The sequence below is a fragment of the Salvelinus alpinus genome, chromosome 6 (assembly GCF_045679555.1).
Source record: "Salvelinus alpinus chromosome 6, SLU_Salpinus.1, whole genome shotgun sequence".
Taxonomy (NCBI): domain Eukaryota; kingdom Metazoa; phylum Chordata; class Actinopteri; order Salmoniformes; family Salmonidae; genus Salvelinus; species Salvelinus alpinus.
Genome location: NC_092091.1, coordinates 12,335,453 through 12,358,502, shown reverse-complemented (window position 1 = coordinate 12,358,502; position 23,050 = coordinate 12,335,453). Strand labels below are relative to the sequence as shown.

Sequence of the window (23,050 nt, the reverse complement as noted above, 5' to 3'; positions counted from 1 at the left end):
GCTTCAACCGACATGCACAGCATTTACCGTGGTCCAGCTATCGAACCGGTTTGCCCAGCTTGAGACGGCCCTACCAGCCCCGGGAGTCAACACAGATCCTGGGTGTATACCAACAGCTGGCGGCCGCCCAGTGGCACCATCCTCCACAGCCACCACACTTCAGCAGGTCATTTCCCCATCGGATTCCACCACTACCATCATCATTGTGGGCAGCTCAATGGTGAGAGACTTTGGCCTGCCTATGGTTTGTGGACCGACCAAGGTCCACTGTCACCCAGGAGCCCATTTCCATGACGTCACCTCTCTCCTGCACACGGTTCTGGCCAACTACTCCAATATTGACACCATCGTCACTCACGTAGGTTTTAACGACCTTCGTTTTAGGAGATCTGAGGGAGGACTACAACATTTTTTTAAAGACTCTCGCTAGCACAGGAAATAGAATTATCTCTGGCCCCTCCCATGCTACCGAAGGGGTTCGGAATGTTCCAGCCGACCCTTTGCCCTGAATGAAATACCTGAAGAATGTTTTGTGACCACTTTGATTTGCTGTGGGAGCAAACAGCACTTTTTTAAAGAGATGGGATTCACCCTCAACGCAGGGGTTCCAGGATTAGTTCCAGCAACATGGCAAACTGTTTAAGAGACTGACAGACAGCGTCTGGACTTGGAAACCATATCAACTCCTGTAGAACTGGCACTATGGTTATTGTGAGTAACCTTATACTCTGCCTTCTAGTGAGTTTATACAAACTGTCATCCTACCATTCTGATTGGAGACTGTCAGAAAACGTGGTTGTAACGATAATAATTTGGTTGTTATTCCATTGGTTACCTCTAGGCAGATCCCAGTGTGCTCAAACTCATTGAATATGGCACTTTTAAATGTTAGGTTTTACTAGTGATTGCTCTTTCTCGTGAATGACCTCACGACTGAGCGCAAAGTTGATTGCATGTTTCTCTCTGAAACATGGATGTGTTCAGACTGTAGTGCCGCTCTTATTAAAGCCCCCCCCACCCAACCCTACAGCGTTCCATACTCTATCAGAAAAGGGTAGGGGGGCAGCCACTATTTTTAGTAATGCTCTCAGCTGTAAGGACATTTCATTTGGTGACTTTGGATCTTTTGCGCATCATGCTATACTGTTTAAATGTCAGCCACCAGTGCTGACCTGTATAGGTGTATAGCACTGCCCCACTTTCTTTACTGATTTCTCTGAACTATTATCTTTCAGAACTATGATAAAAATCATTGTGTTGGGATTTTAATATTCATGTTGACAAAGAGACTGACTCCAAGGCCATTTGAATTCATGAATAGTTTGAGCTCTATGGACTTTAGCCAACGTTACTAGGCCCACCCATAAGTGCAGCCATACTCTGGACCTGATTTATTACCAAGGGACATTCTATTGATGTTGGTTTATCTGATCACCACAGTGTATTTTCTTTACTACATTGTTACAGGTGATAACTGAACACATTATTAAGAAACGCTATATTTTTATTTTATTTAACTTTTTTTTAACTAGGCATGTCAATTAAGAACTAATTCTTATTTACAATGATGGCCTACCCCGGCCAAACCCGGACGACGCTAGGCCAATTGTGCGCCGCCCTATGGGACTCCCAATCACGGCCGGATGTGATACAGTGTCAGAATCTCCCTAGGAGAGGTGGGTGTGGAGTCAGGCGCAGGAGAGCAAGAATATCCAAAGAAGGGCGTTTATTACTGTCCACCAACACAACAGGTACAGGACCACAAACGTAGCCACAAGAACACAGGAACGCAGTCAGTAAAAAAAACGGAGGAAACACTCCTCTATGGAAACTGACGTGTGGGCAAAACAGTCCCGTGACAAAACACCTGCTAAACAGTTAAAAAACGCAACCCAAACCAACGACAGTAAATCAAAACAATCCCGCACAAAACCTAGCGGGTAGGGCGAGATTAAATACCCCACTGATTAACTAAACTAGACACAGGTGAACACAAGACAGACAAAACCTAGCGGGTAGGGCGAGATTAAATAACCCACTGATTAACTAAACTAGACACAGGTGAACACAAGACAGACAAAACCTAGCGGGTAGGGCGAGATTAAATACCCCACTGATTAACTAAACTAGACACAGGTGAACACAAGACAGACAAAACCAAACGAAAAGGGATCGGTGGCAGCTAGTAGACCAGCGACGACGACCGCCGCCCAAACAGGGAGAGGAGCCACCTTCGGTAGAAGTCGTGATATACAGCCTGGATTCAAACCAGGGACTGTAGTGACACTTCTTGCACTGAGATGCAGTGCCTTAGACCGCTGCGCCACTCAGGAGCCTGACATTACCTCTGAAGTTGCTACAGATTGTGAGTGTATGAACAGTACTCCGTCACCTATTCTGCCTTCCTCTTGTGGTGATTATAGTTGTCTTAACTTTAATAGCAAATTAAGGGCAACCATTGATGCCATAGCACATGGGTATCAGTCAAGCAAGACCTGATGAGAAGTTTGTGCCCTAGGCTACCATGCAAAGTCACTATGGATTTATTTTCCCTGGTTGACAGACATGCTCATCAGGAAAGAGATGTCACAATTTAAGCCTTCTACCTGCCTTCTCGATCCTATCCCCACCACCTTATTCAAAACAGTTTTTAATTGCATATCTGAAGAAGTGCAAGCTATTGTTAATCAATCCCTGATCACAGGCACTTTCCCCACTGCACTAAAACCTGCTATGGTGAAACCCCATGATCTAAAGTGATCTAAATTCTTCAGCTCATAACAATTTTCAGCCAATCTCCAACCTTCCATTCTTAAGCAAAATTCTGGGGAAATTGTTTTTTAAGTGCCAACTGTATTTTAGAAAAATTACAATCTGGTTTTCAGGCCCATCACAGCACCGAGGCAGCCATAGTTAAAATGGTAAATGATCTTAGAGCCAACACAGATGCCAAACAGCTCTCTGTCCTTGTACTGCATTTGACACTGTTGACTATAATGTTCTTCTAGACAGACTGGAGAGGTGGGTTGGCCTCTCCGGTCCAGTTCTAAATTGGTTTAGGATCTATTTAACCGGTCACATTTTTTTTTTGTAACCCTTGGTGAACATAACTTCAAGAAATACATATCACATGTGGCATTCCACAAGGTTCGATTTTTGGGTCTGGTACTGTTCAGTTTATATATCTTACCCCTTGGCAGCGTTATCCGGAAGTCAAAACATTGATTTTCACTGTAATGCAGATGATACACAACTTTTATTGTTATTTATTAATTTTTTAAGTACTTCCTCCAGCTAAATCAAGACAAGACTGAGGTACTTATTGTTGGAGCCAAAGAACAGAGAGAGAATATTGCCGCACATTTAAATCACAGGCAATAAAGATAAAACACCAGGTAAAAAAGGTAGATGTTATTTTTGATTCTAAACTCAATTTCGAATCACACATTAGGAATGTGACCAATAGCTTTTTACCACCTGAGGAACATTGCCAAGGTGCTGCCGTTTCTCTCTGTCTGATGCAGAGAGACTTATCCATGCTTTTATTACAAGCAGGCTTGACTACTGTAATGGTCTCATGTCTGGTCTACCCAAGAAATCCATTGGTCAACTGCAAAACATACAGAATGCTACAACACGGGTACTGACCAAGACCAGACGGAGAGCACACATTACACCGGTGTTAAGGTTTCTGCACTGGCTGCCTGTGAGTTTTAGAATTAATTTAAAGATTATTTTATTGGTTTTTAAATCAATCCATGATTATGCACACCAATACATGTCAGACATGCTCTTTAGTTATGTACCCAGTAGGTCCCTCAGGTCCTCTGGCACTGGCCTTTTAACTATCCCAAAGCCTAGGACCAAGAGGCATGGAGAAGCAGCCTTTAGTTACAATTCCCCAGCCTCTGGAAAGCCTGCCAGAGAACCTGAGGGCGGCCGACACTGTGGACATTTTTATAAGAGATCTTAAAACACACCTTTGCTTTGCTTTTCCTTGTAGTGCTTTTTAGTAGTTCAGTTTTTGTTATTCTTTTGTTTTTTTATCCACTTGTGTTTTTATTCTCATTGTTATTATTGGTCTTTTCCTGTGAAGCATTCCATGTCTGAAAATGTGCTGTATAAATAAAGCTTGATTTCATTTGATTCGCAAACTTTGGAGGAAAATGCATTTTAAAAGGCACATTGTCAGGTGTATATTGTAGCGAACAGCGGGTCAGGGAAGCGAACCCGGGTCGCTGGCATGAAAGGCAAACACCCTACGCCAATAGTTAACCACTGATTGGAATTGTTATACAATGCCCCCTCCGAACAGGAAGTCCCCGTGCTTCGACCCACCGCGGCCCCCTCACAAGTCTGGCCATGCGTTCCGACAACTTCACGACCGTCATCCCACTCTCCCACCAATGTAGCGAATGGAGGGGCAGGAAAGTGAACCCGGTTATGTTCCCCAATGCTGGAAGGGGAGCCTGAGTGAAAGTTTGGGAACCCCTGGTATGGAGCATTGTGCTATATAACGCGGTTTGCATTTAATCCCAGCGAATGTCTTGTCTGTGAGGCTTGATAAGGCTACTGTGTGATTGGAGTCCAAATTGAGCCGTTTTCAGTAGCCACTGACTACAGTACTTTTGGAGGTTTTCTGAGTCCTATGGTGTGAAGGCCACTGTCCATGTGATTGGTTATTGATTTGACCATAGCAAGCCTGGAAATCGAGGCTAATTGGACCTCTAAAAATCCATCCACTGTAATTACTTGAAAAAATTAGGCACATAACTTGTTCTGACTGTCTCTCTGACTTCTTTCGGGTCTATGTGTTTGATTTGGCCTTGAGGTTATTTTTCATCTACAGCGATGAGAGAGCGAGTGTGAGAGAGTTCTAGCATTCTCTTGCTCTGTACTTTCCTCTGTCTTTCTCATTTACAGTGCATCCTGAAAGTATACAGATCCCTTGACTTAATTACTCTACAGCCTTATTCTAAAATGTATTTAAATATTTATTTCCCTCATCAATCTACCCACAATACCCCATAATGACAAAGCAAAAACAGGTTTTTGTCAATTTAGCAAATTTATCACATTTACATAAGTATTCAGACCCTTTACTCAGTACTTTGTTGAAGCAGCTTTGGCAGCGATTACAGCCTCGAGTCTTCTTGGGTATGAAGCTACAAGCTTGGCACACCTGTATTTGGAGAGTTTCTCGCATTCTTCTCTGTAGATCTTCTCAAGCTCTGTCAAGTTGGATGGGGAGAGTCGCTGCAGAGCTATTTTCAGGTCTCTCTAGAGATGTTCGATCGGGTTCAAGTCCGGGCTCTGCATTGTCTTGGCTGTGTGCCTAGGGTCGTTGTCCTGTTGGAAGGTAAACCTTCGCCCCAGTCTGAAGTCCTGAGCACTCTGGACCAGGTTTTCATCAAGGATCTCTATGTACTTTGCTCCGTTCATCTTTCCCCTCGATCCTGACTAGGAAAAACATGCCCACAGCATGATGCTGCCACCTCCATGCTTCACCGTAGGGATGGTGCCAGGTTTCCTCCATACGTGACGCTTGGCATTCAAGCCAAAGAGTTCAATCTTGGTTTCATCAGACCAGAGAATCTTGTTTCTCATGGTCTGAGAGGCTTTAGGTGCCTTTTGGCTGTCATGTGGCTTCCGTCTGGCCACTCTACCATAAAGGCCTGATTGGTGGAGTGCTGCAGAGATGGTTGTCCTTCTGAAAGGTTCTCCCATCTCCACAGAGGAACTCTGGAGCTTTGTCATTGTGACCATCGGGTTCTTGGTCACCTCCCTGACCAAGGCCCTTCTCCCCCGATTGCTCAGTTTGGCTGGGCGGCCAGCTCTAGGAAGAGTCTTGGTGGTTCCAAACTTCTTCCATTTAAGAATGATGGAGGCCACTGTCTTCTTGGGGACCTTCAATGCTGCAGAAATGTTTTGGTACCCTTACCCAGATCTGTGCCTCGACACAATCCTGTCTCGTAGGTCTACGGACAGTTCCTTTGACCTCATGGCTTGGTTTTTGCTCTGACATGCACTGTCAACTACCTTTTATATAGACAGGTGTGTGCCTTTCCAAATCATGTCCAATTAATTGAATTTTGCACAGGTGGATTCCAATCAAGTTGTAGAAACATCTCAAGGATGATCGATGGAAACAGGATGCACCTGAGCTCAATTTCGAGTCTCATCGCAAAGGGTCTGAATACTTATGTAAATAAGGTATTTAGTTTTTTTTATTTGTAATAGATTTTCAAAAATGTCTAAAAACCAGTTTTCACTTTGTCATTATGTGGTACTGTGTGTAGATTAATGAGGAAAATAATTAAACTAATCCATTTTAGAATAAGGCTGTAACAAAATGTGGAAAAAGTCAAGGGGTCTGAATACTTTCTGAATGCGCTGTACATTCTGCTCTACTTTCCCAGTTTGTCTCTACTCTGTTTAACCTGTCTGTATGTGTCAAGTTATCTTAATACCACACGCTTGAATGTCTCTTTGCAAATAATACAGTAGAATTGTAGACCTAAATGGAATCTTTATTTGTGGCTTTTGATAAAATGGTTACAGGAGGCAAATATTAAGAGGCATCATAGATCTATTTTGATCCAGGGTAAATGTTATACTGCTGTAGGTACAGATCTAGGATCAACTTTCCCTGCCCCATCATAATTTTAACAATTTGTCTGAAAAATACATAACTGACTCAAGATCAGTGTCTAAGTGCAACTTCACTTTATTCCTTACTACACTACTGTCTGATGCCATCTAGTGGGTAAAGTGAGGGAACATTTCATAGTTTTTTTTTAATCCTCAAAATACAGTGTTATGAAACGTAACCTTTTTCTCACCTGCCCTGTTAACTTTCTATTCTTAGGAATTAGTCATGGGAACAAAATCTGTTTTTAAAAGCTTTCATGAAGGCTTTTAGTTCAGAGGGTATCAAGAGATTCTCATTAAAAGTGAAACTACACACTTTGAAATGATTAAATTATTAAGGTTTAACTTGAATTTTCTCTGGAGTATAATTTAGTTTGTAAAGTATTTATAAAGGGAAATTGTAGTACTAAAACAGAAATGTAGTACAAGTCAACATATGAATAGTTCAACAACGTATGCTAACCAGCTAACATCACATCACTGTCTATCCTCACCACCTGGTGGAATCCTGTCAGGAAGTTCAGGATGAAGTTTTAGATGGAGGTGTTCAGTTCCAGGGTCCTTAGCTTAGTGATGAGCTTGGAGGGCACTATGATGTTGAATGTTGCGCTGTAGTCAGTGAACAGCATTCTCACATAGGTGTTTCTCTTGTCCAGGTGGGAAAAGGCAGTGTGGATCTGTTGGGGCGGTATGCGAATTGGAGTGGGTCCAGGGTGTCTGGGATTATGGTGTTGATGTGAGCCATGAGCAGCCTTTCAAAGCACTTCATGGCTACAGATGTGAGTGTTACAGGTAAATAGTAATTTAGACAGGTTACCTTGGCATTCTATGGTGGTCTGCTTGAAACATAGGTATTACATTCTGGGTCAGGGAGAGGTTGAAAATGTCAGTGAAGACACTTGCCAGCTAGTCGGCGCATGTTCTGTGTACACATCCTGGTAATCCGTCTGGCCCTGCGGCCTTGTGAATGTTGACCTGTTTAAAGGTCTTACTCACATCGGCTACGTAGAGCGTGATCCCACAGTCGTCCAGAACAGCTGGTGCTCTCGTGCATGGTTCAGTGTAGCTTGCCTCGAAGCGAGCATAGAAGGCATTTAACTAGTCTGCTAGGCTTGCATCACTGGGCAGCTCACGGCTATGTTTCTCTTTGTAATCCGTGATAGTTTGCAAGCCACATCTGACAAGCGTTAGAGCCGGTGTAGTAGGATTTGATCTTAGTCCTGTATTGGTGCTTTGCCTGTTTGATGGTTCATTGGAGGGCATTTCTCCAGCTTAGCATCCGCTTCATCAGACCACTTCCATATTGAGCACGTCACTGGTACTTCTTGCTTGAGTTTTTGCTTGTAAGCAGCAATCAGGAGGATAGAGTTATGGTCAGATTTGCCAAATGGAGGGGGATGGAGAGCTGTGTCTGCATCTCTTTGTATAGAGTAAAGGTGATCTAGAGTTTTTTTCACCTCTAGTTGCACAGGTGACATGCTGGTAGAAATGAGGTAAAACGGATTTCAGTTTTCCTGCTTTAAAATCACTGGCCACTAGGAGTGCCGCATCTGGATGAGCATGTTCTTCTTTGCTTATGGCCTTATACAGCTCGTTGAGTGCAGTCTTAGTGCCAGCATCAGTTTGTGGTAGTAAATAAACAGCTATGAAAAATATGGATATAAACTCTCTTGATAAATATTATGGTCTACAGCTTATGAGGTATTCTAAATCAGGCGAGCCGAACCTTGAGACTTCCTTAATGTTATAGATTGCGCACCAGCTGTTGTTAACAAAGAGACACACATCACCACTCTTGAGCTTACCCGACACTGCCATTCTGTCCTGCCAACGCATAGAAAAACCGCTAGAATATTATCTATGTCCTTGTTCAGCCAAGTTTCTGGGAAACATAGGATATTATTCCAGTTTGTTCTCCAGTGACTGTACATTCACCTATAGAACAGAGGGTAGAGGTGGATTATTTACTTGCCTCTGTAGTTTCATCATGGTACCCGCACATCGGCCTCTATATTGCCATCTCTTTCTCTTCCGAGTGTCAGGGATTAGGGCCTGGTCCAGGGTGAGCAGTATGTCCTGTGCCGTCGACTCATTGAAGTAGAGATCTTCATCCAAATAGAGGTTACTGATCGCTGTTCTGATGTCCAGAACTCTTTTTGGTCTTAAGACATGATGGCGGGAACATTATGTGCAAAACAGGTTAAGTTCAGCGCAAAAAAACAAACCGATTAGTAGAATTGGTTAGGATCCCGTAAAACGTCCGCAGTACATTCCACCGCCATTCTCAACATCCAATGTCTGCCATGTTTTTGGATGATTTGATGACGTTGTCATTGCTCGCCCTGCTCCCTGTGCGCACTGAGTGCTAGTGCACATGTGATGTTGGTCTGTACAAACCTTATGCAACCCGGATATAGACGGTCCATGAGTCATCGTATGTGAACGTGAGTAGTTTACCTTGAAAAATACGGTCAAACATCTTGGACACAGTCCTATCATGCCTCAGTGTGTGGGAGTCATGTCCTGGAGGGATCAGCCAATCATGAAGAAAATGGACTACTTCAAAATGGAGATAGTATGGACAGCTCCATTGAGGCTGTCACAGACGCTATAATGGCACAGATAAAGATTTTTATTTAACTTGGCAAGTCCGTTAAGAACAAAATCTTATTTACAATGACGGCCTACGCCCTAACCCGGGCGGTGCTGGGCCAATTGTGCACCGCCCTATGGGACTCCCAATCACAGCCGGTTGTGATACAGCCTGGAATCAAACCAGGTTCTGTAGTGATGCAGTGCCTTGGACCGTCGGGAGCCCAGTTAGTTAAAGGACTCATCTCCTATCTCTATGGTTACATCCACCTTGGGGGAAAAAACACTGACAAAATAGCTGATGAAACCAACACAGTAAAAGTATAAACGTTTTAATCAGCGTCACTTCTCAGTAGTTGATGGTTGAAAATATGATCAACAGGACCTTTGTGTCAGCAGGTTATGCATGATCTTTTTGCCCCCAACTGATTTTAATAGACCAATAACAGAGACGTTCAAACCTCTCTGCCATAATGAACTTGTGTTAAGCTTACAAATCCCTGCCATTTCAACTGGGCTGGGGTTATTCTCCCCCTTCCCCTGCTAACTTGGTAACTTGTCCCTTTCCCCACCAGGCGTGTTATACCGCGTTCACGTGCTAGTCGAAACGAGGAAACTCTAGGAAACACGGCACATGTATAACTACAATCAGTTAGCAAGTCAGGAATTTCAGAGTTTCCTAGTTCCCACAAGCACGTGAACGCGGCATTAGACCACGCCCAGACAGTCTGGAAGAAATGTCTTGAAAAATTGTGGTTAGCAAAAAGCATTTTTTTATTTTTGGAGGACCATTGTAACTGAAAACAATTAAAGTAAGTAATTTATTGTTAACCAGAAATGATTTGATACAGTGTGAAGAAGCTATGGAGATCAAAGATCAGTCCTCATCACCATTATCCTTACGATTGGAGTCCAACTGTAGTCCTAGGTAGGCCATTCTGTCTCTCTCAGCCAATCCCGGCCAGTCTTTCTGGGGATATCACACGGACTTCCTCCTCTTGCCAAACATGTTGTTGATGAGCTTGGCCATGGACTTGGAGCTGCTGTAGCGGCGTCGGTCGGCGCGGTACTTGAGGTGCTCCATCACTTGTCTGATGAGCTGGGTGAAGAGGTTGGCGATCTCCTGGTAGCTCTCGGCCGCCGACACCTCCTGGAAAAGGCAGCGGTTCTCCTGCGCCAGCGAGCGGCCCTCCTCCTCACAAACCTGCCGGGCGTGGCACAGGTCCTGCTTGTTGCCAACAAGACAGACTGGCACCTCCACCTCCCTGGCAGAGTAAAGCAGAGACAGAGTCAGTGTATTTTCATTTGGAGAATCGAGGTGTGCTTCTAGTTTGACTAGGTATCAGAGCAGGTATCAGAAGATAGAGCATTAGCATCTCATATGAGGGAAAAGTTCAAGCGTATGACAACGACTAACTGACTTCATGCCACACATGGTTTCTTAATGTTTTTAGGCAAATTTTAATAGGCGGGACTAAAAAAAAGCAAGCCTTTTACTGTAGGTCTGGAAATCCTGCCATTACAAACCACTGAGCTCCAGAGATATGCTGCTCTATCCAAATGAAGCCCATTCCCACTGCCTTACTGAGATGTTCTTGTCTATGACAGTTTGATGTATATGGGAGACCCAAATTCATGCCCTCGCTCGGTCTGTTTGGCTGTTCTAGATATAACGCTTTTCTGTTTATGCAGTTTTTATAAGGTGAATCCCTAACACGATCAACAGCATTATTCCAGACAAATTCTTTCCCAGTGCCACAGAATTCAAACTGTATAGAGAAGATGCATGCCTTGCCCCTCTGGGCATGGGTTACAAAACGCACCCTGAGACATTTAACTCTGCCATTCACCCAGTCTGTCTCCCCATCTCATTGCGCTGTCCAACAAAGAACAAAAAAATAGGAAAAGAGTGTGGATTTCCACTCTTTTTATTAAGAGAAAACAGAGGTACTACATGGATTTACAAATGGTTTTGCCTCTCACCAAGCCTTCCAAAAATGTAATTCCCTGTTCAGAGGAACTCTCACCCTTTGCAGTTCTCAATCCGTGTCTCTCTGATCTGCTGCAGAATGTTTTCAGCATTGATGAAGGATGTTCGGTCGCTGATGTTGTACACCACCACAAAGCCATCAGCCCAGTCCACCGGCTCCTCCAGTATACACCTAGCCTCAGTTCCCTGTCAAACAACACTGCCACAGTTGGGTAGCTCAACACTGAGACGTGTTCATTAGACACAAAACAGAAGAGAACGGACTGGAACAAGGGAGGGACTATCTGATCTAATAAGAAACATACATTTTCATTAATGAACATGATTATGTGTTCTTAAATTCTCAAAAAATGTCCTGACGTTTTCTCTCAAGATTCATTCTGTGCATCTCATACAATCTCCGCATGAATCATTTTCAGGTTAAATAAGATGAAATCAGTCCTGTATCAAAACAGTGACCGTGGTGTATATGGCAAAAGACAAGTAGCTCTTTCACACGCCGTACCCCTTGGCTACAGGTGCTGCAGAGCAGTGAACATCCAGGCTCACACCAACCTCTCTCTGTTTCTCTCTTTAATGACATCATGGCTTTTCTTTATGAAGGTGGAGGCCGTAAAGATCGAGCCATGGGACAATGCATCTAAAGCCACTCTAGCGTTCCTCTTAGGTCTTGGCTTACAGTGAGCTTTAGCAGAGTACAATAGATTGGCCTTTCCCCCTCTGGGCCTCAGCCTCAGGGTGTTCCAATAAAGCAGAACTTTGTAGTAAAAACCCTCTGAGGTCTCTGGCCTGGTTGGCTACGCACAGAACAGCTTGTATGAATCTCTTTCTTCAAAGGCAGACTCATTGGCACTCACTGCCTTGGGATACACTCGTAAATCTCATCGGATTTAAAACTCTAAGGTATGGATCGTCCATGTGCCTGCAGAAAGTAAACATTAGACTGCTCCTGGGGTTTGTGCAAGGGGAAAACCAGGTCACGGGAGTGCAGTACAACGCTACCCCAATGTTGTGACAGGTGTTGTTTAGGAAGATTTGGCCTATGTTGTATTCTGTTGTACCTGAGAGCAAGGGTCGAACACCTCCAGGTTCAGCTGTCTACCATCAATGGATAGTCTTTTACGATACAGGGAATCTAGAAGAGAGAAGATATCCATTAGAAACCTGTGAGGTAACTAACTCTATTTACCCGTACAGGGTGCATGTATTTGCATGTATTACATCGATGTGCAGTGATTGCTTTAAGAACAAGAAGCACAGGTGTAATTTCTACACCATAGTTAGGCAGATGGATAATAATATTTGATAAACATTTATTGGTGTTGAGATACCACTGCACATACACTACCGTTCTAAAGTTTGGGGTCATTTAGAAATGTCCTTGTTTTTGAAAGAAAAGCATATTTTTGGTCCATTAAAATGACATCAAATTGATCAGAAATACAGTGAAGACATTGTTAATGTTGTAAATATGCCGTTTCCAGCTACAATAGTAATTTTTCATGGAATATCTACATAGGCGTACAGAGACCCATTATCAGCAACCATCACTCCTGTTCCAATGGCACGTTGTGTTAGCTAATCCAAGTTTATAATTTTAAAAGGCTAATTGATCATTAGAAAACCCTTTTGCAATTATGTTAGCACAGCTGAAAACTGTTCTGATTAAATAAGCAATAAAACTGGCCTTCTTTAGACTAGTTGAGTATCTGCGTCAGCATTTGTGGGTTCGATTACAGGCTCAAAATGGCCAGAAACAAAGACGTTCATCTGAAACTCGTCAGTCTATTCTTGTTCTGAGAAAGGAAGGCTATTCTATGCTAGAAATTGCCAAGAAACTGAAGATCTCGTACAACGCTGTGTACTACCCCCTTCACAGAACAGCGCAAACTAACTCTAACCAGAATTGAAAGAGGAGTGGGAGGCCCCGGTGCACAACTGAGCAAGAGGACAAGTACATTAGTGTCTAGTTTGAGAAACTGACGCCTCGCAAGTTCTCAACTGGCAGCTTCATTAAATAGTACCCGCAAAACACCAGTCTCAACGTCAAAGTGAAAAGGCGACTCCGGGATGCTGGCCTTCTAGGCAGAGTTGCAAAGAAAAAGCCATATCTAAGACTGGCCAATAAAAATAAAAGATGAATATGGGCAAAAGAACACAGACACTGGACAGAGGAAGATTGGAAAAAAGTGTTATGGACAGACAAATGTAAGTTTGAGGTGTTCGGATCACAAAGAAGAACATTCATGAGATGCAGAAAAAATGAAAAGATGCTGGAGGAGTGCTTGACGCCATCTGTCAAGCATGGTGGAGGCAATGTGATGGTCTGGGGGTGTTTTTGTGATGGTTAAGTGGGAGATTTGTACAGGGTAAAAGGGATCTTTAAGAAGGAAGGCTGTCACTCCATTTTGCAACGCCATGCCATACCCTGTGGACGGTGCTTAATTTGAACCAATTTCCTCCTACAATAGGACAATGACCCAAAGCGCAGCTCCAAACTATGCAATAATTATTTAGGGAAGAAGCAGTCAGCTGGTATTCTGTCTATAATGGAGTGGCCAGCACAGTCACCGGATCTCAACCGTATTGAGCTGTTGTGGGAGCAGCTTGACCGTATGGTACGTAAGAAGTGCCAATCAAGCCAATCCAACTTGTGGGAGGTGCTTCAGGAAGCATGGGGTCAAATCTCGTCAGAATACCTCAACAAATTGACAACTAGAATGCCAAAGGTCTGCAAGGCTGTAATTGCTGCAAATGGAGGATTCTTTGACGAAGCAAAGTTTGAAGGACACAATTATTATTTCAATTAAATCTCATTATTTATAACCTTGTCAACATCTTGACTATATTTCCTATTCATTTTGCAACTAATTTCATGTATATTTTCATGGAAAACAAGGACATTTCTAAGTGACCCCAAACTTTTGAACGGTAGTGTATCTGTGATACTTTGCTCCACTGACGCAGTATGTGAACAACACTATGGCCATGATATCGTGGGGCTGTGGGGCCGTGTGTTTGCAGTATGTGAACAACACTATGGCCATGATATCGTGGGACTGTGGGCCTGTGTGGAGAACCTACTAGTGTTGGAGGCGTACTCCCCGATGAAGCGCTTGGTCAGAAACCGCACCAGAACAGCTGGAGGAAATCGGCGAATGAAAAAGAAAACAAGGTTACAGTTTGTCCAGTGGAGGAAAATGTATTTTCATATGATCCCTCAGGCTGAGGTTGTGTCCCAAATGGTTCCCTATTTACAGTATGTTCACTACTATTGACCTGATCCCTATGGGCCCTACCTGATCCCTATGGACCCGGGTCAATAGTAGTGCACTTTATAAGGTGGGTGTCATTTGGGACGCAGGCTTGGTGAGGGTGCCAAAAGCCTGAGGAATCAGGGGTTTCATCTAACCCCACACATGAAAGGTTTGGCCTGGATGGGTTTACCTCGAGGGATGTGTGCATATTTGGCAAGCAAAATTGGCTATTTCTGCTCGTTCTCCCTTTCCAGATTCTGAACACACTACCCTCTCTGTGAGAGATGAGGTCACAGCCATCCGACTCAATTGAAGCCCCAGGTTGAGTTTTACTGAGCTCTGGTTGAAGCGCTCCAGTCCACTTGCACACACACATGCTCATACACACACATACAGTAATGCACACACGCAAGCACACACACACACATACTGGCAGAAACACAGAAACAGACCGATACACACTTACAATGTAAAACATTTCCTGTAAAATGTACAGTAACTTAATGGCAGCACTCTCCCTCAAACACCCACTGTCTCTCTCACTCTCTCTCCCTCACACCCACTGTCTCTCTCACTCCCTCTCCCTCACACCCACTGGCTCTCTCACTCCCTCTCCTTCACACCCACTGGCTCTCTCACTCCCTCTCTCACACCCGCTGTCTCTCTCACTCCCTCTCTCACACTCACTCTCTCACTCCCCCTCTCTCACACCCACTGCCTCTCTCACTCCCTCTCTCACACACCCACTGCCTCTCTCACTCCCTCTCTCTTACACTCACTGTTTCTCTCACTCCCTCTCTCTCACACCCACTGCCTCTCTCACTCCCTCTCTCTCACACTCACTGTCACACTCACTGTCTCTCTCACTCCCTCTCTCTCACACCCACTGTCACACTCACTGTCTCTCTCACTCCCTCTCTCTCACACTCACTGTCACACCCACTGTCTTTCTCACTCCCTCTCTCTCACACTCACACACAGATCCCCGCAGTCTCTGGGGTTCTAGCCTCACAGCACAGTCGGTGCATCTCCACAGAAAACACTCTGCAGTGCAGTGTGCCAGGGGGAATGGTACACCCTGCTGTTTTATTAAACACATATACCAGGGTCGTATTCACTAGGCACCAAACGGAAGAAAATGGTCTGCAACAGGGAGGGGCTAACCTGCACTTGTCCAATAAGAAACACTTGTTTTCATTGAAAAACATTTTCCATTGCAAAACGTTTTGCTACGGTGTGCACTAATGGGCTCTGGGCTCCCGAAGGCTGCAGTGACTCACTGAATACTGATATTTACCAGACAGGACGCCATACAGCCACAAGACTCTTAATGAGTCCCCCTGCCTCCCTCAAGTCCAGACAATGAAAAACAACTGTACAGTCACTGTCCCTCCCAAGTTAATTTCAATTGATTTATTGTGGGAAATACATGGGGTTTCTTTAACTCACGAGTCCCTCAGAGAAGCTGATACACATAATAAAGATTGTGATCATTGTCATTAGTATTTAGTATTTCCCTATTACATTCATATCTGGAGGTATATTTTATTACATTCATATCTGGAGCTATATTTTTAACATTCATATCTGGGGATATATTTATTAAATTCATATCTGGGGATATATTTATTAAATTCATATCTGGGGATATATTTATTAAATTCATATCTGGGGATATATTTATTACATTCATATCTGGGGATATATTTATTACATTCATATCTGGGGATATATTTATTACATTCATATCTGGGGATATATTTATTACATTCATATCTGGAGATATTAAGTGATGCTTTTCCAATCATTGTGTACAGCCATATATTTGATCAAGGGTCATTCTGCATATCCAGTACTATATGTGACAAAATACTCATATTGAAGAGTTACACTGATTGACCCCTCATAACGGATTTGTTTTCTCAGACCACACTCCCCTCCATATCTGAATGGGTCCCCCATATATTATCACATTGTGGGACGAATTATGACAAACAGTGAGATTAAACAATGATTTACATGCTCCCACATACACTCTTAGAAATAAAGGATTAGATTTGTTCTTAAAGAGCTATAAACACTTGTCACTGGGGTGGTACCCTGTAAGGTCATCCTTTGTGCCTTTAGTTATAGGAACATGATTGTACCCTTGTTTATACCTCAGATAGTACCTTTCTTACATGTAGTCCACAGGTACAAAAGTATGCATTTAGAAAATGTACATTTAGCCTTTATAGGGTAGCACCACAATAAAAAGTTCTTTGTTCTTTGTAAGTGACAAAAAAATGTACCTCTACCATAGACTACTTAAACTGGCACAACACTTTCACTCACAGGTGGCCAAAAATAACTAACGGAAAGCCATGCACCCATTAAGCCACGTCTCCAATATAATTTCCCAGTGTGCCTTGCCTTTTCGAGTGAATTGTAGAGTTACCACCCATTACTGTATTTGTTAATGACAGAGACATTTTTAGCCCTGTGGTCTTCCCCGAGCGAGGTCCTAGGTGAATTTTGTCATTCAAATTTAAGTAATTATAACAAATACATCTCATAAGGCTTTATTATGAGGGTCTATGCTTACCTTAATACAGTAGGCAGAAACTCATGGTTTACAGGCCACGTCAGATATCAGTAATTTTTCACATTTCCTGCTTATTCCGTCCCAGTTCCAACCATGGAAAGGTTTCCAGAATTTTGCAAACCTACCTGCAATTCACACTATGCTAACTTGCAAAGGGATAAGTAATTCCTTTTGGAATCCAGCCAGAGTTAGACTATCGAACAGGTGGAATTATTATTTACCAGCAACCTGCATTCACTGACTTCTAGGTTCAGAGACAATGTGAAGAGACTAACTAAGCCATTTAAACTGGAAGAACCATTTCAGTAACGGGTGCAAAAAATACAACCGTATTGATTAATTTAGAAAAATTCATGTTATTTATGTTTATGTAGCATAACATTAATGAATCAATGCAAAATCACAGATATTTAAACATAAATATGCTAATGATCATGGTACAAATTTGCCTTTTAGGGTACCACCACAGTAACCACGTTTCCATCCACAGTTTTTATGCGTGTAAAGTCACATTGTATAAAAAAACCCCAGCTGTGATGGAAACAGGAAGTTTCGGTGTATCTTCATAAATGTCGACCGATAATTTGTTCATTCGACATGGTGGGATCTTTTGTGTCAGTAAAATAAATTCTGAGGGAAATGGCGGTGAAAAGGGCTTCGTGTGCAAATATTGATATAATAAAAAAATATATATATATATATATTTGTCACATACAACAGGTGTAGACCTTACCGTGAAATGCTTACTTAAAGCCCTTAACCAACAATTATTGTTCGACACAGTGTGTTGTGAAATCTGTGAATGTATTGTAATGTTTTAAAATGATATAAACTGCCTTATTAATTTTGCTGGACCCCAGGAAGAGTAGCTGCTGCGTTGGCTGCAGCTAATGGGGATCCATAATAAATACAAATACAAATACAAATGCAGTTCAAGAAATAGAGTTATGACCATAATAACCATCATATCAAAGTCAATTTGGAGCCACGTGATGAAATATTGTGTAGTCCTCCAAATGATGTATGATGAAACCATTATTTACATGGTTCCACATACAGTGGGGAGAACAAGTATTTGATACACTGCCGATTTTGCAGGTTTTCCTACTTACAAAGCATGTAGAGGTCTGTAATTATTATCATAGGTACACTTCAACTATGAGAGACGGAATCTAAAACAAAAATCCAGAAAATCACATTGTATGATTTTTAAGTAATTAATTTGCATTTTATTGCATGACATAAGTATTTGATACATCAGAAAAGCAGAACTTAATATTTGGTACAGAAACCTTTGTTTGCAATTACAGAGATCATACGTTTCCTGTAGTTCTTGACTAGGTTTGCACACACTGCAGCAGGGATTTTGGCCCACTCCTCCCTACAGATCTTCTCCAGATCCTTCAGGTTTCGGGGCTGTCGCTGGGCAATACGGAGTTTCAGCTCCCTCCAAAGATTTTCTATTGGGTTCAGGTCTGGAGACTGGCTAGGCCACTCCAGGACCTTGAGATGCTTCTTACGGAGCCACTCCTTAGTTGCCATGGCTGTGTGCTTCGTGTCGTTGTCATGCTGGAAGACCCAGCCATGACCCATCTTCAATGCTCTTACTGAGGGAAGGAGGTTGTTGGCCAAGATCTCGCGATACATGGCCCCATCCATCCTCCCCTCAATACGGTGCAGTCGTCCTGTCCCCTTTGCAGAAAAGCATCCCCAAAGAATGATGTTTCCACCTCCATGCTTCACGGTTGGGATGGTGTTCTTGGGGTTGTACTCATACTTCTTCTTCCTCCAAACACGGCGAGTGGAGTTAGACCAAAAAGCTCTATTTTTGTCTCATCAGACCACATGACCTTCTCCCATTCCTCCTCTGGATCATCCAGATGGTCATTGGCAAACTTCAGACAGGCCTGGACATGCACTGGCTTAAGCAGGGGGACCTTGCGTGCGCTGCAGGATTTTAATCCATGACGGCGTAGTGTGTTACTAATGGTTTTCTTTGAGACTGTGGTCCCAGCTCTCTTCAGGTCATTGACCAGGTCCTGCCGTGTAGTTCTGGGCTGATCCCTCACCTTCCTCATGATCATTGATGCCCCACGAGGTGAAATCTTGCATGGAGCCCCAGACCGAGGGTGATTGCCCGTCATCTTGAACTTCTTCCATTTTCTAATAATTGCGCCAACAGTTGTTTCCTTCTCACCAAGCTGCTTGCCTATTGTCCTGTAGCCCATCCCAGCCTTGTGCAGGTCTACAATTTTATCCCTGATGTCCTTACACAGCTCTCTGGTCTTGGCCATTGTGGAGAGGTTGGAGTCTGTTTGATTGAGTGTGTGGACAGGTGTCTTTTATACAGGTAACGAGTTCAAACAGGTGCAGTTAATACAGGTAATGAGTGGAGAACAGGAGGGCTTCTTAAAGAAAAACTAACAGGTCTGTGAGAGCCGGAATTCTTACTGGTTGGTAGGTGATCAAATACTTATGTCATGCAATAAAATGCAAATTAATTATTTAAAAATCATACAATGTGATTTTCTGGATTTTTGTTTTAGATTCCGTCTCTCACAGTTGAAGTGTACCTATGATAAAAATTACAGACCTCTACATGCTTTGTAAGTAGGAAAACCTGCAAAATCGGCAGTGTATCAAATACTTGTTCTCCCCACTGTACATACAGGTGTGTACTTGTATGACTTTGATCTTGAACTTGTTTCTCTTTACAAAATCGATTAGATTACAGATCTCTCACCCCCCCCCCCCCCCCTCTGCATATTGACTACCATATATTCCCCTCCCTCCAGGCAGGCACAGGGGCTCTGTCTGACCTAGAGATTTCTCTGCTCTCCGGTGGATCTCTCACCTGATTTCCCAGCGCCCTCACTGCCCAGCAGGGCCAGTTTGATGTCGTTCATGTCGCTCTTGATTTCTCTCCTCTGATCTCACTCTGGTCCAGTCCTGTGCTGTTGTGTTAGCTGGTTAGCTTTAGCACACTAACATGCCTCTTGGTCTTGAGAGCAACAGTGTGGACTGCCCCTTCAAAGAGTGGTTTCACAAATGCTTCCCTCTCACAAGACGCACACCCCTCTTTCTCTCTCACTCTCCACTATCTCTTTCCCACTCTTAATTCCTATCTCTCTCCTTTTGTCTGCCTTTTTCTATCTTTTACTCTCTGTCCTCTGTCTGTTTCTTTCTCTCCTCTCCGTCTTTCCTCCCACTAAGGTGGAGGTTACTTCAAGGTCACTGAAGCAAATATTTTCTTTCCTCTCTTTATGCTTTCATCTCCGACTGTACAGTATTCTATGCCTCTTTTCACCATGTGATGTTTGCTTTTTCCCCCTGGGTGAATGTTCTCTACACGGTTTCATTGTTTTGAAGTGCAGCTCCCTTCCCCTTATTCACCTGTAGCATTACTGTTCACATACTGTAATGTATTTAGTTGTACTTCGTGGTGCATACAAATAAATACATTCAATCTACAGTGCACACATTGAAGAAGTTCCGGTGGTGAGTTGCTAGTGGCCATGCTAGTGGGAAAGTCCTGGATTAATACTGTATGACATCAAAACTCTGTATCAAAACATCGATCATACTCTGACATCGAACTGAGCTGTTTTGGATGAGACGTCAAACAATCCGTCTCCCCTCAGCTTCCCACCACACAAAATGTGGCACGTGTAGCCATTCCATCATCCTTAACCTCAATTTCATAGACGGTAGCCTAACACCAGCCAAGAAATGCAATATTATAGAAATTTCAGCCATTTTTTCCCCTGACCTTCTTTTGCTTGTGCAGGGCCTTTGTGCCCCATTCCAATCCGATTTAATTTGATCTTATTGTATCTGTTGACTGTAAAGCCACTGACCCACCTCCAGAAGAAAGACTTAACTTGTACCCCAGCCTGTCAAAATGGCCTGTTTTCCTTGGCTGTGTTCACCTAGGATAACACTGTTTGGGAAAACTGAAACAGCACCGTTTAACTGGTTTAAAGTTAGGTTAAATGCGAGCAATTCTAGAATCGAAAATAATAACATAGCCACGACATGTTGATCCTCAGCAGCCATATTGCGTGGTACTCCATTCAGACACAAAGGGCTTTTGAAATGTTTACTAAAATATGGATTTGCTCTTCAAATGGAATCTCACTTCAAATTGTATACAGAGGGGCTGACCTCACATGAGGACACATAAGTGCTACCACATTGCAATGAGTTAGGGATGAAATGAGGACGGAACATGTTTCCTTTAATATCTGTTTCATTATCTTTAAAGGTGCAATCTGGGATTCAAACGACAACAAAGGAGTCACTGCATTAATTTATTTTGGGCAAAGAGCTGAGGGATAGAGCTAGATAAATGTAACCACAAAATAATTCATAGCTTGATTTATGGAATGCAAATGCTGATCATCCATGAGATCAATATGATTGTTTTAAGCTATACAATGTTTGTTTACAATGACATTGTTTACAAACAATGGAGTAAAATAAGCTTATAGTTTGGTTTCTGTTGGGGTAAGACAGGATAACCATGAGGCATATACAGTTGAAGTCGGAAGTTTACATACACCTTACATACACCTATGAGCAAGGAGGCCTACTACAAACCTGACTCAGTTACACCAGCTCTGTCAGGAGGAATGAGCCAAAATTCACCCATCTTATTGTGGGAAGCTTGTGGAAGGCTACCCGAAACGTTTGACCCAAGTTAAACAATTTAAAGGCAATGCTACCAAATACTAATTGAGTGTATGTAAACTTCTGACCCACTGGGAATGTGATGAAAGAAATAATAGCTGAAATATATCATTCTCTCTACTATTATTCTGACATTTCATATTCTTAAAATAAAGTGGTGATCCTAACTGACCTAAGACGGGGAATTCTTACTAGGATTAAATGTCAGGAATTGTGAATAACTGAGTTTAAATGTATTTGGCTAAGGTATATGTAAACTTCCAACTTCAACTGTATGTACAAATCCCAGAATGTCCTTTTAATAATTGTCCTTCATGGATAACTGTCTGGCCTAATCTTCTACAGTCATCCAGAGGAGGATGTGTTTCCTGTCAACTGTCTGGCCTAATATTCTACAGTCATCCAGAGTAGGACGGGGTTTCTACAGTCATCCAGAGGATGACAGAGTTACCATCCACTGTCTGGCCTGATCTTCTACAGTCATCCAGAGGAGGACGGTTATCCTGTCAACTGTCTGGCCTAATATTCTACAGTCATCCAGAGAAGGACAGAGTTTCTGTCCACTGTCTGGCCTGATCTTCTACAGTCATCCAGAGGAGGACGGTTATCCTGTCCACTGTCTGGCCTGATCTTCTACGGTCATCCAGAGGAGGACAGAGTTTCTGTCCACTGTCTGGCCTGATCTTCTACAGTCATCCAGAGGAGGACGGTTATCCTGTCCACTGTCTGGCCTGATCTTCTACGGTCATCCAGAGGAGGACGGTTATCCTGTCCACTGTCTGGCCTGATCTTCTACAGTCATCCAGAGGAGGACAGAGTTTCTGTCCACTGTCTGGCCTGATCTTCTACGGTCATCCAGAGGAGGACAGAGTTTCTGTCCACTGTCTGGCCTGATCTTCTACGGTCATCCAGAGGAGGACGGGGATCCTGTCAAGGAGTTTGGCCTTTTCAGACTGTTACATCAGGTTCCTCTTAGGCCCAGTTTGCTGTTGAGCACTTTGTGATAAATAGATTTGATAATACACTGTGTTATACATACCGTGTATAATTTCATTGATTTATGAAATGTAATCTAATTGCAATTCTGTGATGAGTCATCTCCAACATATAACACTGATAAATAGTGTAAGAACACCTCTTCTCAAAGCAACATAATCCCATACACTTAAAATGCCACAGATCTGACCTGTACTTAAAGGCTCCTGATGTGGCCTGGGGTGGTCTAGCGGTCTAAGCTGCTGTCTCTGGAGCACATAAACACCACTTCAGCATCGGTTTAAATCCACC

General features: G+C 43.0%; 1 protein-coding gene and 1 long non-coding RNA gene across 2 annotated transcripts; one reads left to right on the top strand and one right to left on the bottom strand.

The window, feature by feature from the left end:
* The first annotated feature begins 2,129 nt into the window (after positions 1-2,129).
* Positions 2,130-22,801, top strand: LOC139577814 (uncharacterized). Its single transcript, XR_011675415.1, has 2 exons — positions 2,130-2,365; positions 22,109-22,801. It is a non-coding gene; the product is annotated as an uncharacterized lncRNA (long non-coding RNA).
* On the bottom strand, positions 10,000-20,356 carry LOC139578158 (ras-related and estrogen-regulated growth inhibitor-like protein). The gene is made up of 5 exons (XM_071405415.1): positions 19,929-20,356; positions 14,318-14,374; positions 12,295-12,368; positions 11,271-11,419; positions 10,000-10,508 (listed from the first exon to the last, which is right to left on the bottom strand). Exons 1-5 carry the CDS (start codon positions 19,978-19,980, stop codon positions 10,223-10,225), a joined length of 618 nt encoding a protein of 205 aa, XP_071261516.1. The 5' UTR covers positions 19,981-20,356; the 3' UTR covers positions 10,000-10,222.
* Positions 22,802-23,050: the final 249 nt, after the last annotated feature.